Source organism: Neopelma chrysocephalum, unplaced genomic scaffold (genome assembly GCF_003984885.1).
Source record: "Neopelma chrysocephalum unplaced genomic scaffold, ASM398488v2 Primary Assembly neopelma1_97390, whole genome shotgun sequence".
In the NCBI taxonomy this organism is placed as follows: domain Eukaryota; kingdom Metazoa; phylum Chordata; class Aves; order Passeriformes; family Pipridae; genus Neopelma; species Neopelma chrysocephalum.
The window spans coordinates 5,946,000-5,961,333 of NW_020926031.1; the positions used below are offsets into that span (position 1 = coordinate 5,946,000).

The following is a 15,334-nucleotide window of genomic DNA, read 5'->3' on the forward strand; positions in this document are numbered from 1 at the left end:
AAACTGCACCGTAACTCCAAAGTACAAGGCAAAAGCAGATTTCTCCATTGTATCCAAGTGCCTTTGCAGTGCTCACCATTACACAAGCAGTAAGGAGCACAGCTCAGTACTTTACTCTTCAAACAAGTCACAGTAGAAGAAACAGCATTTCTCCCTATGTTTTAAAAAATATTAGTGTAAAATTGCAGCATCTTTCAGGCTTTCATGGATTTTTGTCTGCAGCACATCTGGTAGGTGTGGAGAACAGAGATTGAGCACCTTGGAAGGTCACAGAGACAGAATGAGATAGAGCAGTGAAAGGAACCAGAGAGTGAAAGGTGTCCCTGCCCACGGCAGAGGGGTTGGAACTACATGGTCTTTAGTGTCCCTTCCAACCCAAACCAATTTATGATTATATGAAAGCATTGTGGTTGCTGTTAATGGTTAAGGGAACAGTGGAGAAAAGAATATTTACAAAATAAGAGTATGACCCTGATTTTGTTCAAAAGAGGAACAAAAAGTTAAGGTAGTAAGGATGTCAGAGACAGGATTTAAACCAGCACTCAAGAGGTCAACTGAGTAAAGGCTTATTTTGAAACAGCAAAATAGAGAAGACATTTGTATCTACCGGTTTGGATACAGTCACCTACAAAGTGATTATTGAGAAATTCAAAATCCCAAGGGCAGGACCTGCGTAGCAATGGTGAGAGGAACCCACTGAGGCAAAAACTGAAGCTACATATGACAAACCAGGATGATGCAATGCCTTGAAAATCGTGGGCTGTTTGTTTAGTTCCACAAATGCTAACATATGTAATCATCATATTTGTTGTACACAGCAACAATCTGTATGCACTCACACATGCAGATTGCCAGAGGAAATCTGATGGGATAATGCAGGGGCACTATAGAGCCGTGCACCAAGATATTATGCTGCAGTCTGAGTTCAATACAACAATCTTTATACAGATTTGCATTTGCATTCACTTCTGTGTAGCAGATGACATCACACAGAAGTTAAGACTTTCTAACTATTAACAGATAGAACTAATTGCAGTAAGTCTCAGGACCTTAAAGGTATTTGCTTTCAAATGGCCAAGGCTGACTCCATTAAAGGCAGAAAATTACATTAAGTTTCTACCCCTCTGCCCCCCCCCCCCCCCCCCCCCCCCCGAAAAATTATAATTTTAGTTCTGGCATGACTCAGAGATAGAGATAAATAGTTTAAATAAACACACAGTTTGTTAGCAACAACATGGAACTATATGCACATAAATATATATAACCCTCATCTGGTCTGGAAAGTTGGCCTTGATTCAAGGTGAATTGTTAGGGAGACAAGCAGACAAGCAAAGTGCAGAACTGTTACAAACTCCACAAAACCAGGATGCATTTGGATCCAACATTTTTTTTTTGTGACTCTGGCCTTCAGAGTTTCATTTTGAGTGGGACCCAGTGTTTTGTCACAAATCTTTATATTCACTCACCTGTCTGTGCAGTAGAATAAATTTATGGGGGTCCCCACCTGCCCAAGGAGGAAGCTGCACATCTCCAAGCACTGTTCCATCCTGCATGCAGCCTGCAGGAATTACAAAGGGAGAATCAAAAACAAGAATAAGACACATTGCAAACAGGAACAGCTTTTCTAATACACTGAAGTCAAAGGAAATTGAGGTGATTTTCCCACATGCAGTTTCAGGTTCATCAAATTTAGTGCCATAGAATACTGATTACCCAGTGTTCTGGGAATTCTCATCCAGTAATAAAGCACTGAGAAGATGTTCTAATAATTGTCACTAATACAGTAAAAATATGCATGTCATCAGCACAAACCATTTTAGCACAGAATGCAAACGCAGACAAGACAAACCTGTTTGCACAACTTTCTTTTTATACCTAATCCTGTGAGTCTAACTGCCAAATATTCCTACTAAATCAGCCACTGAGAGGGATTTTGTTCTCAAGCCCTTTGCAACCTGATTCCTTTCAGAAAGTGAGCATATGTTCTTAAATCAGAGCACGGTGTTGCACAACTAGATGAATTCAAATCTAAACTGAGGTTCAGGTCTGGGACCACAAGTTTCCTTCAGTGTAGCAGTGAACAGATTCTGGCTCTTAGCTTTGCTTATTGTAAAATCTTCTGTATATTTGCCCTCTACTGGCCAAATTCTGATGTCCTTCATGACCCTCCATTAAATTCCACTCAGGTCAGTCTCCGATCTTGATGATTTCAGCCAGGCTTTGTTTCTTGGCCTCCCCTCAGGATGAAACTACCCCAATTCTTTCTTATCTTTTAACAGTTTTCTAACACATTTTTTTCCTATTCTGCTCTTTTTTTAAAGCGTATCTCATTTCACTGATATCTTAAATACAATTACAGCTAGATCTCAATGCCATGGGTTACGTTGCCTTTGCTGTCACCAATTTAGGATGATTCTTAAAGTATTTTTCCTCTGCCCAAATTGTTAACCAACCTGTGCCTACTAAAAAAAGCAGCTTTGCATTGCAAATGGTGTGAATGTCCTGTAAAGCAAAGTGAATCAGAACTGCCATGCCTATCTCTGAATACTGTTTTTTTTGGATTCTCTCTGGCCCTTCATCACTGATGCAGAAAGGTCTAGAGACAATGTACATTCAGGGGGGATTGTGATACTGCTTGAGGACAAGGAAAATATATCAAGCTCATGTGATTTGTGCAGAACCTTTCAAGATGACAGTGAAGACATTTGGAAACTTTATTCACCTTGTGGTCTCACATGAGATTAAAAAAATCCCACCTTTCACCAACACCATTTAATAATTGACCCACCTCTAAGAGTCAAATTATTATATTTTTCATAGCCACAGAGATGTGATGATGAGGCCAAATTTTCAAAAGCAGACAACTAGATTTCTTATATCAAAATCCAATTTTGTCTGATAAAATGTGTAATTCCCTTGCACAGTAACTAATAGGAATTACTAGCTCCTTTCTGAGCTGTAAACTTGATTCTTCTAACATCATTCAGATACCAGCAGCTTGTGTTCTTGTAGCCTTATTTTAAGAAAAATTGATCTCTTATCACTAGAAAGTCTCAAAAGTCCGCATAGTCCAGTGACCAACTCTAAACACATGATTTGGACCTTTTCTTTTGGCAGGATGCTGGGAGGAACACAAGTCTTTTTTAGAACTTACCAAGTTCAAAGTGATTTGCATTGGTTAGGAACTCTGGCAAGTAAAAGAATTCAGGGATGAGTTCCCTGACATCACTCATGTTGTCCCTTGATGCTGATTCCCACGTGCTCTTGACACTATGAAACATCCTGTCTGCAACATCAAAACTCCCACCCTGTGAAATGTAGACAGACAAAAAGACTTCTATGTGAATATTCTGTTAAATAAAAAGCATCTTAGACAATTCTGCAATGATCACTTTATCACATGTTTAATAAGAGGATGTCTCAAGATCTGTCCAGGACATGTATACTACGATCTTATATTAGGGACTGTTTTAGTCCTGATTTGTAGGTACGTATGTTGAGAAGACCATAAAGCTTGGAGTCTTAGCACAGCCTGCAGTAACACAGAGGCAAGAAGAAACAATCATAGGCAGCTTGAGAATATCAGCATACCCATTATTAATGCTTCTGAAAGCAGTTACTTCCTTCCATCCCAAAGTGATTTGAAAGCAGTGGACACAACTTAAGTGTTTTCACTTCAGTTGTGACCCCAACAAGTCACAAAAAATCTTATGTGCAATTCTCCTATGAAAAAAACTTGGAGAAGGGGGAAGGTAACCACTGAAGTAACATTCATTAGATCCAGCAAAACAGGAAAGGCCCAGTGGGCAGGAGCCTGCAGGGACTGGTCATACATTATGAGAAGGACAGACAACATAAAGAGGGGAAGAAAAGAAGAATACCTGGGAACCACGCTGAATTGGTATGTAAGGATGGAGAAACAAACTACCTCACCTCTTGAGAGCATTTGAACATGTTTAGATTAATGAGAGTCAAACAGCAGACAAAAGCAGCCTTAGTAGCCCAGGACATCATTCTGAACTAAGGCCTCAAGAGGAAAGGATTAAAAAATAATCCTTCACTTACTGAAGGAAGGGAACATGCCTTACAATGGAACCATATTTCCTACAGGATTTCCTAATAGGATTTCAGATACTGTATACATTTGTGAAAATCCAGGTTCACTTCTACATATGGGTCTCTACATTCAGCATGAAAGGATTTATTTGAACATAAAATTTCTACAGTAATGGAAAAAAAATAGAAATCAGTTTTTGGGATCATCTGAGTTTGTCAGAAACACCAAACTGTTTTACAAGAAAAGCTGACTTTTAACTGTATTAAAGTAACAGAATAAAATTACTTCTCAATATCTAGCTCAGGTGCTGGCAGCAGTGCTCCCAGGACAACATAGATACTTCTCACTGGGGTCAACTAATTTGGATTATATGTCAGAGGACATAACACTACATCCCACTGCCGAAGCTCAAGAGAGATTGTCAGAGATAGAACAAGTATCTTTAAACAGTTCTGCAGCACAGTGAAAATTTTTGAATAATTGCTTATCCTCAGCCATTCAATCCTCAAAAGCTGCTTCACTGGGCAAAAAGAATAAGCCAGTAGGATTGCATAATGAAGACACTAAAACATAGACATGGTGCAAGAGTCAATCTGTTAATGAATATGAGATGCAGACAGGTTCTGTCTATGGCTGACCTCTTGGGAAAACTTCTGTTCAGTTTTCTCTTTGCCTGTAGACTGTTGCATGTGCCAGTTGAGAAGGATGTTGTACTTCTGCACAGTAACAGTCAGCTGAAGTTTTCACTTACAATCTATTAAATAGGAAAACAACATTTAAGCACCCTCATGCTGTGAGGATGGCATCCCACTCCCATGGACCAGATGAATCCTGAGCAGCAGTTCTGACCTTAAGAACCACTGCCCTTCTGGTTCCCCTGAGTACCTGCACACTTAGGTTGCAACTCCTTTGGATCTATAAACTCTGCTTAGTCTGGGAACTGCAAGTCAAGAAGTAACTTTTGCCATATCTTTCGTTAGGGAGAAAATACCCTCATGGTAAGCTATCAAAAGACAGAAGTCACTAAATCCCAAGAGGTGAAACCACATTCCTTGCTTGTCTTTTGAGATAGACTCATACCAAAACCCAGCACATAGTCCAGATGGACAGACCCTGTCCCTGTTTCCCTGAGGTGAATTCTGACCAGCCTTCTGGTCCAGTCTCATCTCTAAATGACAGCATAGTTCTGTTTTAGCTTCTTGTCCTTCTTCCTTATACCACTGACAATTGTGAAGCCTTCCCACATCCACTCAAGGGACGAAGTGAAGAAGTGACTAATCACATGAGCAAGCCTATCTGGAGTTAATCTGATGCACAAGGTCATCTTGTTCTTGATCATTATTAGGCAGGGACCCTTGGAGTCAAATTCAAATTGAAATTAAAACAGAGTAGAAAGAGGACTATAAATAAATCAACAGCTAACAAGTATCTCATTGAAGCATATTAAAGGGCTTTGTATATTTAATCTGCACACAGTGTGCTGTGTCTGGTGGTGATTGATGCTTTTTCATCTTTTTTTGCAGCTTTTATGAGAGCTGGTCGTAATCTCCTGAGAAACAATATGATTTGTAATAAAAAGATTACCTGTATTAAATAAAAATAATATATACATAGGAAATGCTGTTAGCGCAACAAATCTGGTTAAAGATATTACCACCACGAAAAAATGTGATTTTTTCCCTGGCTGTCTAATTCATTTTAGGGAAAAGTAATATCTTTAAAACTTAAGCCTGTATTATTTATAAAGGAAGCAATAACTGATTTTCCCATTTCCTATATTAATAAATTTATTTGCATATATTTATATCAGAATTAATGAGTTTTCTCTCTCTATGAATGCAAAAACTGCACTGAAAGGGAAAAAGAGAATCCAGAATTGCTTTATGCTTTTAGATTGCAAGACAACAAACTCTTATGACTTTTCTACAGCTAGACACAGTAAGTCTCTGTTCTATTTCCTTTCAGTAGAGGCCTTACTGTCATCAGAAATACTGGAAAAATATGCTTTTTAAAACTGAAGTCCAGCACGGTATATACAAAGCAACTAGGCACAGTTATCCCTAGAGAGATGGTAGAACTTCACACATTTATAAAACTAAGCATCACCTTGATGGTGCTTTAAACTCTAAGACCTCAAACTGTTTCTAAGAAGTGCTTATGAAGATGCAAAGACTTTTTCACAGGCCCAGACATGCTGAGAAGTTATTACATGCAGATAGTGCTTAAATGACTGTTCAAGAGTCAGTGACACAATGAAGAGTAAGAACCCTATTTTCTGTAAGTACTTTTGGGAGGTAAACCTCAGGAAAGGTCAATCTGATACCTGAAATGCAACAATGGGATAAGAATAAAAGGGGATAAAAAGCTGAGTTGATCAAAAGCAAGTCTCTCTATTGAGGGCATGGGGTCCTAGAATGCTTTTCTAACAAAGATACTAAACACAGAAACCTTTACTGCTCTTCTGTGGTGCTAAGACCAATTCCTGAAAGGAATTCCAGGAGGTACTTGACCAAGGTGAAGTGGAAGGTACCATCCAATACCTGTTTGATGAGCCAGTTTTTCATTCATTCCAATACAATATGCAAAACACCTACAAATTTTTCTCCAGAGTCAGATCTCAATACACTTAAAAAGTGAAGTAATAAGGTTTCTCCTGTACAATCCTCTTACTAAAGGCAATGCTTCCTCACTGCCTTCTTCTGTGGTCAAGTGCAAATCAATTGTTTGACTTGAGAAACAAGATGTTATGCCAACACTGATTTTTCACAAGGGGTGCACCCAAATTATTGCATTTCCTTGTCATGTATTCAGGCTGTTTGCAGTTATAAACATAGATTTCTAAGATGCTGAGAGGTTTTCACAGCTCCCAAATACAGCACCCTTCCAAGGTCTTAAGTTTGGGTGTGCCCTTCTTGCAACTGACTTGCTCATACAGTTCTTGGGTCTGCTGTTTGCTTTACTGCATCTCACAGTTAGAAATTCCTAAGCCACTATAGGACCAGTCACCTGGAGGAAACAACAGCAATGAGTTCAGCTGAACACGTGGCAACATAAAAGCAAAAGAATAAGAATTGGAAAAGTTTAACAGTTTCAGTGGATCCACATCCAGACAAAATTTTGAGTGCTTCAGATCTCAGCAGCCTTTGAAGATAACTATCCTCACAAAATTGCTGGTTACCTGCTAATCACACATAAACACAGCCACAAAGCATTTGCTCAGACTGCGAACCCGTTATGCATGAGAAGTGTGCCAGTGAGATACAGCAGCCTTTGTTGTTTACAACAAGAAATAACTGCTTCACAGTCATTCATGACTGCAGCTAACATATGGCTCACAGAGTGTGATGGTAACCATTGCCTCAGGTGGTTCACTAACCCATCAGCTACTGCTGGTAACAGCCGATATCATAGGGCTTATTACTTAATTAGCACAGCACTTTATTTGTATTAGTTCATTTAAAAAAAAAAGATAAAAAAGACAAGGAAAAAAAAGACCAGCATAATAGCAAAGCATTTGGAAAGCTGCAGGAGACACAGCCATCCCTCACTATCGATACAGCAGTCTCTGAGTGTGAATTGTATGGCTTAGCTATCTCCCTCATATTGCTCCATAAGGATAGGTAGATTTCAGTAAGGCACTCCTTAAAAAATAAACTTCTGAGGATCTGTCCTCCTGGTAGACCCTGCTATAACACAACACATACTACAGAAATGAGGGTAACAACTCTCTGCTATGGCCCAGGTGAATTTGCTTGTGTATTACCAACTGCCTGCTGAAAAGGGCAATCAGGAAATTTGGTACCCCTGTATGCTGAGCAGATGGGAAAGGTAAGCACAAGGTTCAATTTCCATGCAATTCAATTCCATGGTGAGAACCAGTTTGGCACTGCAAAACAGTGCCAAGTTCAGAACAAGATTAAACAAAATATTTCTTCTGGTGCACTGGATGTAGTTTAACCCCAGTTCTTCTTCAGTAAGTTGATCCCTTGATCCCTATCATTTCTCACTTACCAGAGCCTGTGTGTCCTCATCTGGCCCAGAAATGCATTTTATGCCACCACAGTGCTCCAAGTACTTGCCTGTAGCCACATTACTTTATGGGCACTTGGGCTTAGACTACCTACCATCAGTCTGATCTGCCCTAAAGTCAGAAGCTTATGTTCAAACAGGTAACAAAACATTGTCTAGATGTTTACATGCCTCAGCTCTCACAAGACTAAATAATCCTTCTCCCTCACATAAGTCATGCTCCCATTAAGGTGTTTTCACTGAATTCAACACACATGGCATACAGCCTTCAGTAAGCTCAGGGTCCACATAGAGAGTGCAGAAAATGCCAAAAGAATTAATCCCACTTCACTGTAATGTCTTACATGGTTCGTAACAAGGTATGGGAGGGAAGTTATCTTGCCCCCTTACCTGCAGAGAACAGAAGGTCTGGGTAAATGGCTCCATTCGGACCAGGTAAGATGCCACTATAATTGCTGATGAATAGTGAGTACAGTAATGGCACTGGACTGATAGGTCTCCTGGAAATTGCACAAAAATCAGATTCCAGTGCAAAATACCACCATTTCAAGCCCATAGCATCCAATTACCACAGCATGACTAAATAGGGAAGAGGTCTTTTAAGCAGATGCGTTCAAAGGTCTATCAGCAAAAGCACACCTTGCATTTGCAATGAATGTGTACAGTTACTACTGAGGTATGTTCATTTTTTGCCTCCCACATTTCATTTTCTGGAAAATAAGGCCTTTAACATTCAACACTATTCCTTTCCCCAATAGTACCGCAAAAGTTCTTGATCTCCAGAGGTCAATAGCCTCACCATTCTGTTTCCTTTTCTTAAAGTAGCTCTTAGTTAAGCTGCATGCAGCAGTCTTCTAACATGTAGCTTAGATAACAAACAAGACTAATGCGTGCAGCCTAGCTAACAACACGGTCTTTTCCAGGGAACATGGCTTTTTGCTGTAGCATCTCTTCCTGCCCAAGGGAAGAGAACAGAATGCAGCAGTGCAAGGCACATAAGGCAGTACTTGCAGGAGTCATTTCTCTTTGTATTCGCAACCAGTTTGTACGCAGCAGTATGAGAGGCTCTCCTTGGCATGATGTTTCCCTGAGCCACAGTTGTTCAAAGTTTTTGGGTGTCCTGAGGGGAATTCAAGCCTCTGCTGTCTGTTAGTCTCCTAAAACACTCACCCTCACTCTTCTCCACTTCATTGAAGCGCTGGATGAACTTGCGTTTCCTCTCCACAGTCTGAGCTCCCATGGGCTTTGATAGGTCCCGAAATGTATGAGGATTAGTAAGGTTTAGAGTCTGAAAAGCAAAACCAGAAGATATGTAGATTTTTAGATCCCTGAGTCTTAGAAATCATGACTGTCTCAATGACACTGGATAGCTGCCACACTGTGTTGGAAGTTTCACCCATACAAGAAGGTCACAGGTTTATCCATCTCCAGACCTTCACAAAAAAAGGACCTGGCAGGTTCCAAACTACTCTCAAGGCTTTTCTGTCTGAACCTCCTTCTTGGGGATCACACAAATACGTCCATGCCTATCTGCTGAGCTGATGCAGCCTGCTCTTAACTAGGTATGTATTTAACAAACGTTCATCCACCTTTGTGAGACAGAATGTCAAACTCAGCATGCTGACTTGAAGATAAGGTTAATCTATATAGAATCAGTACAGTTCAAATTAACTGTCTCAAATTTTAGTCCCTTGGTCTAGACCCCTCTTCTTCAATGGAATCTTTAAACAAACCTTTGTGCAGTTGCTATCATAGAAGGCACAGAATGCTGTGGCAAGCACTGACCTCAGAGTGATAGTCAGCGAGGACCCATGGAAACACAGGATACTGCATGTAATCATTGTAGCTGCGGCCAGCCAACGTGTTCAGGTACATGAGGTAATCAAAGTTACTAATCTCCCTCTTCTGCCGGGGAAAGGAAACAAGCATTAAAATCTTCAGACCCTACCTGTGAAAACCATGCATCAAAATCACCCTCAGAGCCCTGTGGTTCCCAGGTCCACCAGGACAAGAGTCATAGTGTAATCGATCATGCTTTGCCATTCAGATCAGCACAATATCTCTTACACAGCAATCCATTCAAGAGAACCTATCTCATTGTGTCTCTTCTTCAGACAGGCCATTTGCATTTGTCTATAATCACACAGTGCTTTTATGCTCTATTTGCATAACAGAGTACTTTTCCCCCAATTTAAAAGTGAGCCAAATGCATGCAGTATGGATATTGGAAAACCCTGGACAACTGCCTGTACAGAAAAGGCTGCACAAAGTGTTACCTATGAACAAGAAGGTATGGATTTCTTCATGTGTCTTGGGTCACCAAGATCAGGGCTACAGGAAAGTAAACACATCTCCCAGCTAAGCAAACATCTGGGAGAATGAGAGGTGCATTGATTTAGATGTACAGATGGTCTGTGAACAGACATTCAACTAGGTGGCTCTCTTTGGTCTCAGTTTCAAAATGTGCATAAAATCACACTTAATCTGCCAGAGAGTAGCACCGTATGTTTCACAGCAGGAGGATCAAAATCTCTGCAATAACCAGATGTAAATACTGTGCTCCTCTTGCCAACAACCTCACCTCCAGCAGTGAGTGAACAGCTTAGGCCTTGAGGTACATACACACACACACAAACACACACACACACACATACACACACACATATTTGTGTGCAGACACACAGAGAGGTGCTGAAATTCTTTGCTTAATCATGTGCAGCCAAGATTTAGCTTACCTGCCACTTCTGGAGCATTGTCTTTTCCCCTCCTGAGTGTTTCCTGTATGGAACAAACATTTGACTGAAACAGCCTGCTTCAGAACAGTAAGAGAAAGTCAACACATTAACATCTGTGCTCCCTGTGCCCCTTGCTCTCATCCTACAAAAATGGGAGAACACCAACACTAGAAGAATGTTGAGGTTTCATCATTGACCAAATGATTCCAAAATCAGAGTATCATTGATTAGGTTAGCACAATACAAATTTCCATTATTGCTTTCATTTGGAAGGAAGGCTCTGCCTGACGAACAGGGACCAGCTTTAGGTGGCTGATGAACTTATCACTGTACCTTTGACACATGTCACTCTACCTTGACATGCTGACTGTACCTAAGCTACTTGCCAGTTGGCTTCTGAATGAAGTGCCACTGACAGTATGATATTTAATTAAAAAAAAAAAAAAAAGAAGAAATTAGGGTTGTGGGGCTAAGGATGGATTCTGTTTGCCTTATGATATTGCTGCAAAGTGCAGCAGTGATGCCACATGGTAAGCTGCAAGAATTCAGAAGCTGAGTCACAGGCAGAGAAGATGCCCTTGCAGCAGAGGTAGATGGACAGCTGGGAACAGCAACCTTCTCAGCTGTTCTGAGTTAAGCCACAGGGCTAATCAGTCTGTCCTGCCAGTCTCATGCCATTGTAGAGCTACAGTGCTAATGACAGGTACCATTAAGGCTGTCTGTTTCTATTCTGAAGCATTAGTTTCAAAAGTTCATGCTTTTCTGAAGTGTTCAGAAAATACAGGCTTTAAAACAGAAGTCCCTCAGTCTCCATATCAAAGATATTCTTGTTTCACAAAGCACTTTGAAACTAATGTAGTTCTTAAAAAGTGGATGGATTGTCATTTTAATATTTTTTACAGTAATAGACTAAATATGTATTTTCCACTTTTTTGTTCTCAAAATGCAACTTTTTAAGAAAACTTTAAATACAAAACCCCAGATCAACTGAAGGCAGATTCTAAACAGGGAATTCACTTGAAAGTAAGGAAGGGTCAAAGGTTCTGAGGATAAAAAAGTCACATTCCAACTGCACTGAACCAGAAGGTGTGTCAGTATCTGAAGGCCGTGGATTTGCTCCTGTCAGTTCCCAGAGACCAAACTGAGACAAGTGACAGCTTCTCGATTATCGTGGTTTAACCCCAGCTGGGAAATAAGTCCCACATAGCCACTTAATCTCCCCACATAGGAATGGGGGAAATCATAGAAGTGAGAAAACTTGTGGGTTAAGGTAGTTTAACAGATAAAGCATGCAAGCAAAGCAAAATGAGGAATTAATTCAGTACTTCCCATCAGCAGGCATTGAGCCATCTCCAGGGCTCCATCACATATAACAAGGACTTAAAAAGACAAACGCCATCACTCCAAATCACTCGGAATGTCTGTCTCCTTCTTCTTTCCTCAGCTTTATATGCTGAGTATGACGTAGCATGGTATGGAACATCCCTTTGACCATTTGGGATCAGCTGTCCCGGCTGCGTTCCCTCTCAACTCCTTGTGTGTCCCAAACCTCCTCACTGGTGGGACGGTACGAGGAATAGAACAGGCCTTGACTCTGTGTAAGTGCTGCTCAGCAATAACTAAAACATCCCTGAATTATCAACACTGTTTCTAGCACAAATTCAAATGCAATTTTCTTCTATTATGAAGAAAATTACCTCTACTCCAGCCCAAACCAGTACATGGATTAAAGACACTTTTGATCTTCCAAAGTAAACAGGATTACTGACATGACATGATACTGGTGGCAAGAGAGGCTTTTTCCTCTGAGTGTAATAGTTTAAACAAATCCTAAGGTGCCAGCTCAGAGCCAGGACTATTAAAGCCATGAATTGTAAGGAAATAAGTTCAGTCATAGATTTTAAAACTGCTACAGGAATAACTAGCTGCTATTTCACACTCTTGTGCTCTGTATTGGACACACTAGAAATCCACAAAGGAAGGCTTAAAGTACCTTCAAAGATCTAAATAAAACATTGGAAAAGTCTATGATCATTACACTTTTATTGGATTTGCAGTAGTAAATTCTTGTAAACCACCTCTCATGCTTATGAATCATTATTTTACTGCCTATTCAATCCTGGACCAGTTAATAGTGTACATAAAGAAAAAACACTACGGTTTTCTCAACACATTATTTTATTCCTTGCTTAGGCACTCTCTTTAGAGAAGAGTGTGTATCTGAGAGAAGGATTTTGCACGAACCAACATGAAACCCAGGACAAATTCTAGCACATGGTTTACAATTTCTAAGCTTTGTTTAGTTCTCCTAAGCAGATGAAACTAACAATGACAGGCTATAGTTTTATGGAAAACAGGCAACACAGAAAGGTGTAGAGGTCCAATACAGAAAAATAAGATCTTCACTCTTTGTCCAAAAAAATTAATAGATCATATAATGGTCTAATTTACACAATGTAAATCATAAGAAAGTCCATTGACTAGGGTAGAGTTATGGTAGTTTTGCACCCCCAGTTTGAGCAACATGTGGCTCAAGAATGGGGGAATTCCAAAGCACAAAACAGTTTTCGAGCACTTATACTTTAAAATTCAGCCCTCTCACACTATATGTAGATTTCACAGAGCTTTGTCCCAGTGGCCTTTGTAAGGCCTCCAAGAGACATTTGGAACTCACAGAATCTCAAAGGGATGGAACAGGATCAGGATTCCTGGGATTATTTGGAATGTGGTTGGATTAGGGTGTTTGTTGCGGAAAGATCAAGTTAAGTTCTTCCCTTTCCACAGGGGTAGACTCACTCACTGAAACTGCCCAGGTTTATTTTAGATTTTTGGCTGAGTTAGAAAGCAGGGGAGAACATTACAAAATGTTATACACAGGACTATACTGGGCCAGTCTGTGTGTATGTTATGCAAATATACATATGTTGATTTATGGGTGCCATGACCCTCTAGTGAAACACTTGCTCTGCTTGTCACAAGCCCTAAAGAGCTAATAAGGACTCTACAAGGGTCAAAATAATCCTCTGTGCTGACTTTGGAAGCCACTACATAACTCAAAGAGGTTGACAAGTTCATCACATCATGAAAATAAGCAAGGCTAAATGTAGTCACTCCCCTGTAAAAGCCATCCCTCTGAGTCTCAGAGGACCCGGCAGGATGCTCCCTCCAAGTCCCCAGAGATCTGGAATTCTGCATTCTGCTTTGTTGACTCAGGAGCTCAGAACATGAACTGCATTACAGGCAGCTCAAGCCTATTTCTGCCTTCTCCTTGATAATCAATTAGCATTTCTTCAGCCAACACCTCTAGACAGCACAGCAAAAGCTCAGTGTAGATCAACGTCAGCTATCCAACCTCAGTAAGTGCATTTAAAAGTAAATAATTAAATAAATAAATGTTCAAAGGTTGGTTTGTAAAAGAAACAAGACAAGTGCTTTGTAAGTTTAAATAACTAAATTTCCAGAGGGGGTGTAATTATCTGAAGTCAAGAGAAGTACCTAGATATCTATCTATATCTTAATTTACAAGGCATTTGTAGGGCACCAGACATGGCAGACTCTAAGCATGATGTGTACTAATGATGATCCACCTTTGGCTATACTATACATGAGTGATTTATTAATCCCTCTTCCATTAACATCAGACTATGATCTCACTCTTGTGATAGCCAGTGCTCTCCATTTGCTAGAGACAGGTGGACCTCAACCCATTTGGAGACTCATTGCAGATGAGATAATCTCAAAGGATAAGATTTTGCCCCCACTGAAATTAATACTAAAATTCCAATAAACTTAATAGGTTCTTAGACTTCACAAAGCTGCTTCCATTTTCTTTTTGTCTTCCATCCCCCAGACTTCTTAAAGTCTGGAAAACAGTGCCAAGGCTCTCCTTTTCTTAAGGAATCTTTGCAATTACCAAAAACATTGTAAGGAAAATTCTCTTCCTGTGAAGCCACAATTTAAGGCCAAGTCCTACTATTAAAAAAAGAATAGAAGACTTCAAAAGGAATATGAGTCTTCCCTGTGAAACAATCAAATCTCTCTCAAACTCTAACCTAAGTGTTAGGTTAGATTACTTTAGAATATAAAGGTACAGTGTCCTTCTTCTTTGACTGTAGCAGTCCACCTTCTGGGTATTCTTAACCTGTGCTCAAAGAATTAAGATATAATACAAAACTTATAAATAAATGTCATATTCAAGTAGGGCTCCTTGAAGGGACTATGGAAGGAGAAAGGAATCTCCCTCATTTACAGAACTCTGCACCACGTGCGTTCACAGTGCCTAAACCGAGGGGAAAACATTTCCAGTGTGGAAATGCTGTGGTCAAGCACACTTCAGGTTGTGAAGAAACACATCCAGTAAATTCTGCTTATTTGTTGAGGTAAGCAGAATGCAATCTCCAACCCTGGAATCAGACAAGCACGTCAACATTATCAGCTTCTTTATGCCAATAATATCCCGGACCCATTATCAGCAGGAGAGAGGCCTCAATATTGCATGTCCTGCAAATAATAC

General features: G+C 40.1%; 1 protein-coding gene across 2 annotated transcripts in view; it reads right to left on the minus strand.

The window, feature by feature from the left end:
- The window catches only part of WDFY4 (WDFY family member 4), a 128,076-nt gene that overhangs the window by 17,468 nt on the left and 95,274 nt on the right, over positions 1-15,334 (minus strand). For both annotated transcript variants that reach the window (XM_027672326.1, XM_027672325.1), the window contains exons 48-53: positions 10,822-10,864; positions 9,872-9,991; positions 9,257-9,374; positions 8,477-8,586; positions 3,155-3,308; positions 1,467-1,558 (exon numbers count right to left, since the gene is read on the minus strand). In XM_027672326.1, the coding sequence (XP_027528127.1) occupies positions 1,467-1,558; positions 3,155-3,308; positions 8,477-8,586; positions 9,257-9,374; positions 9,872-9,991; positions 10,822-10,864 (637 nt within the window). The remainder of the gene's footprint in view (positions 1-1,466; positions 1,559-3,154; positions 3,309-8,476; positions 8,587-9,256; positions 9,375-9,871; positions 9,992-10,821; positions 10,865-15,334) is intronic.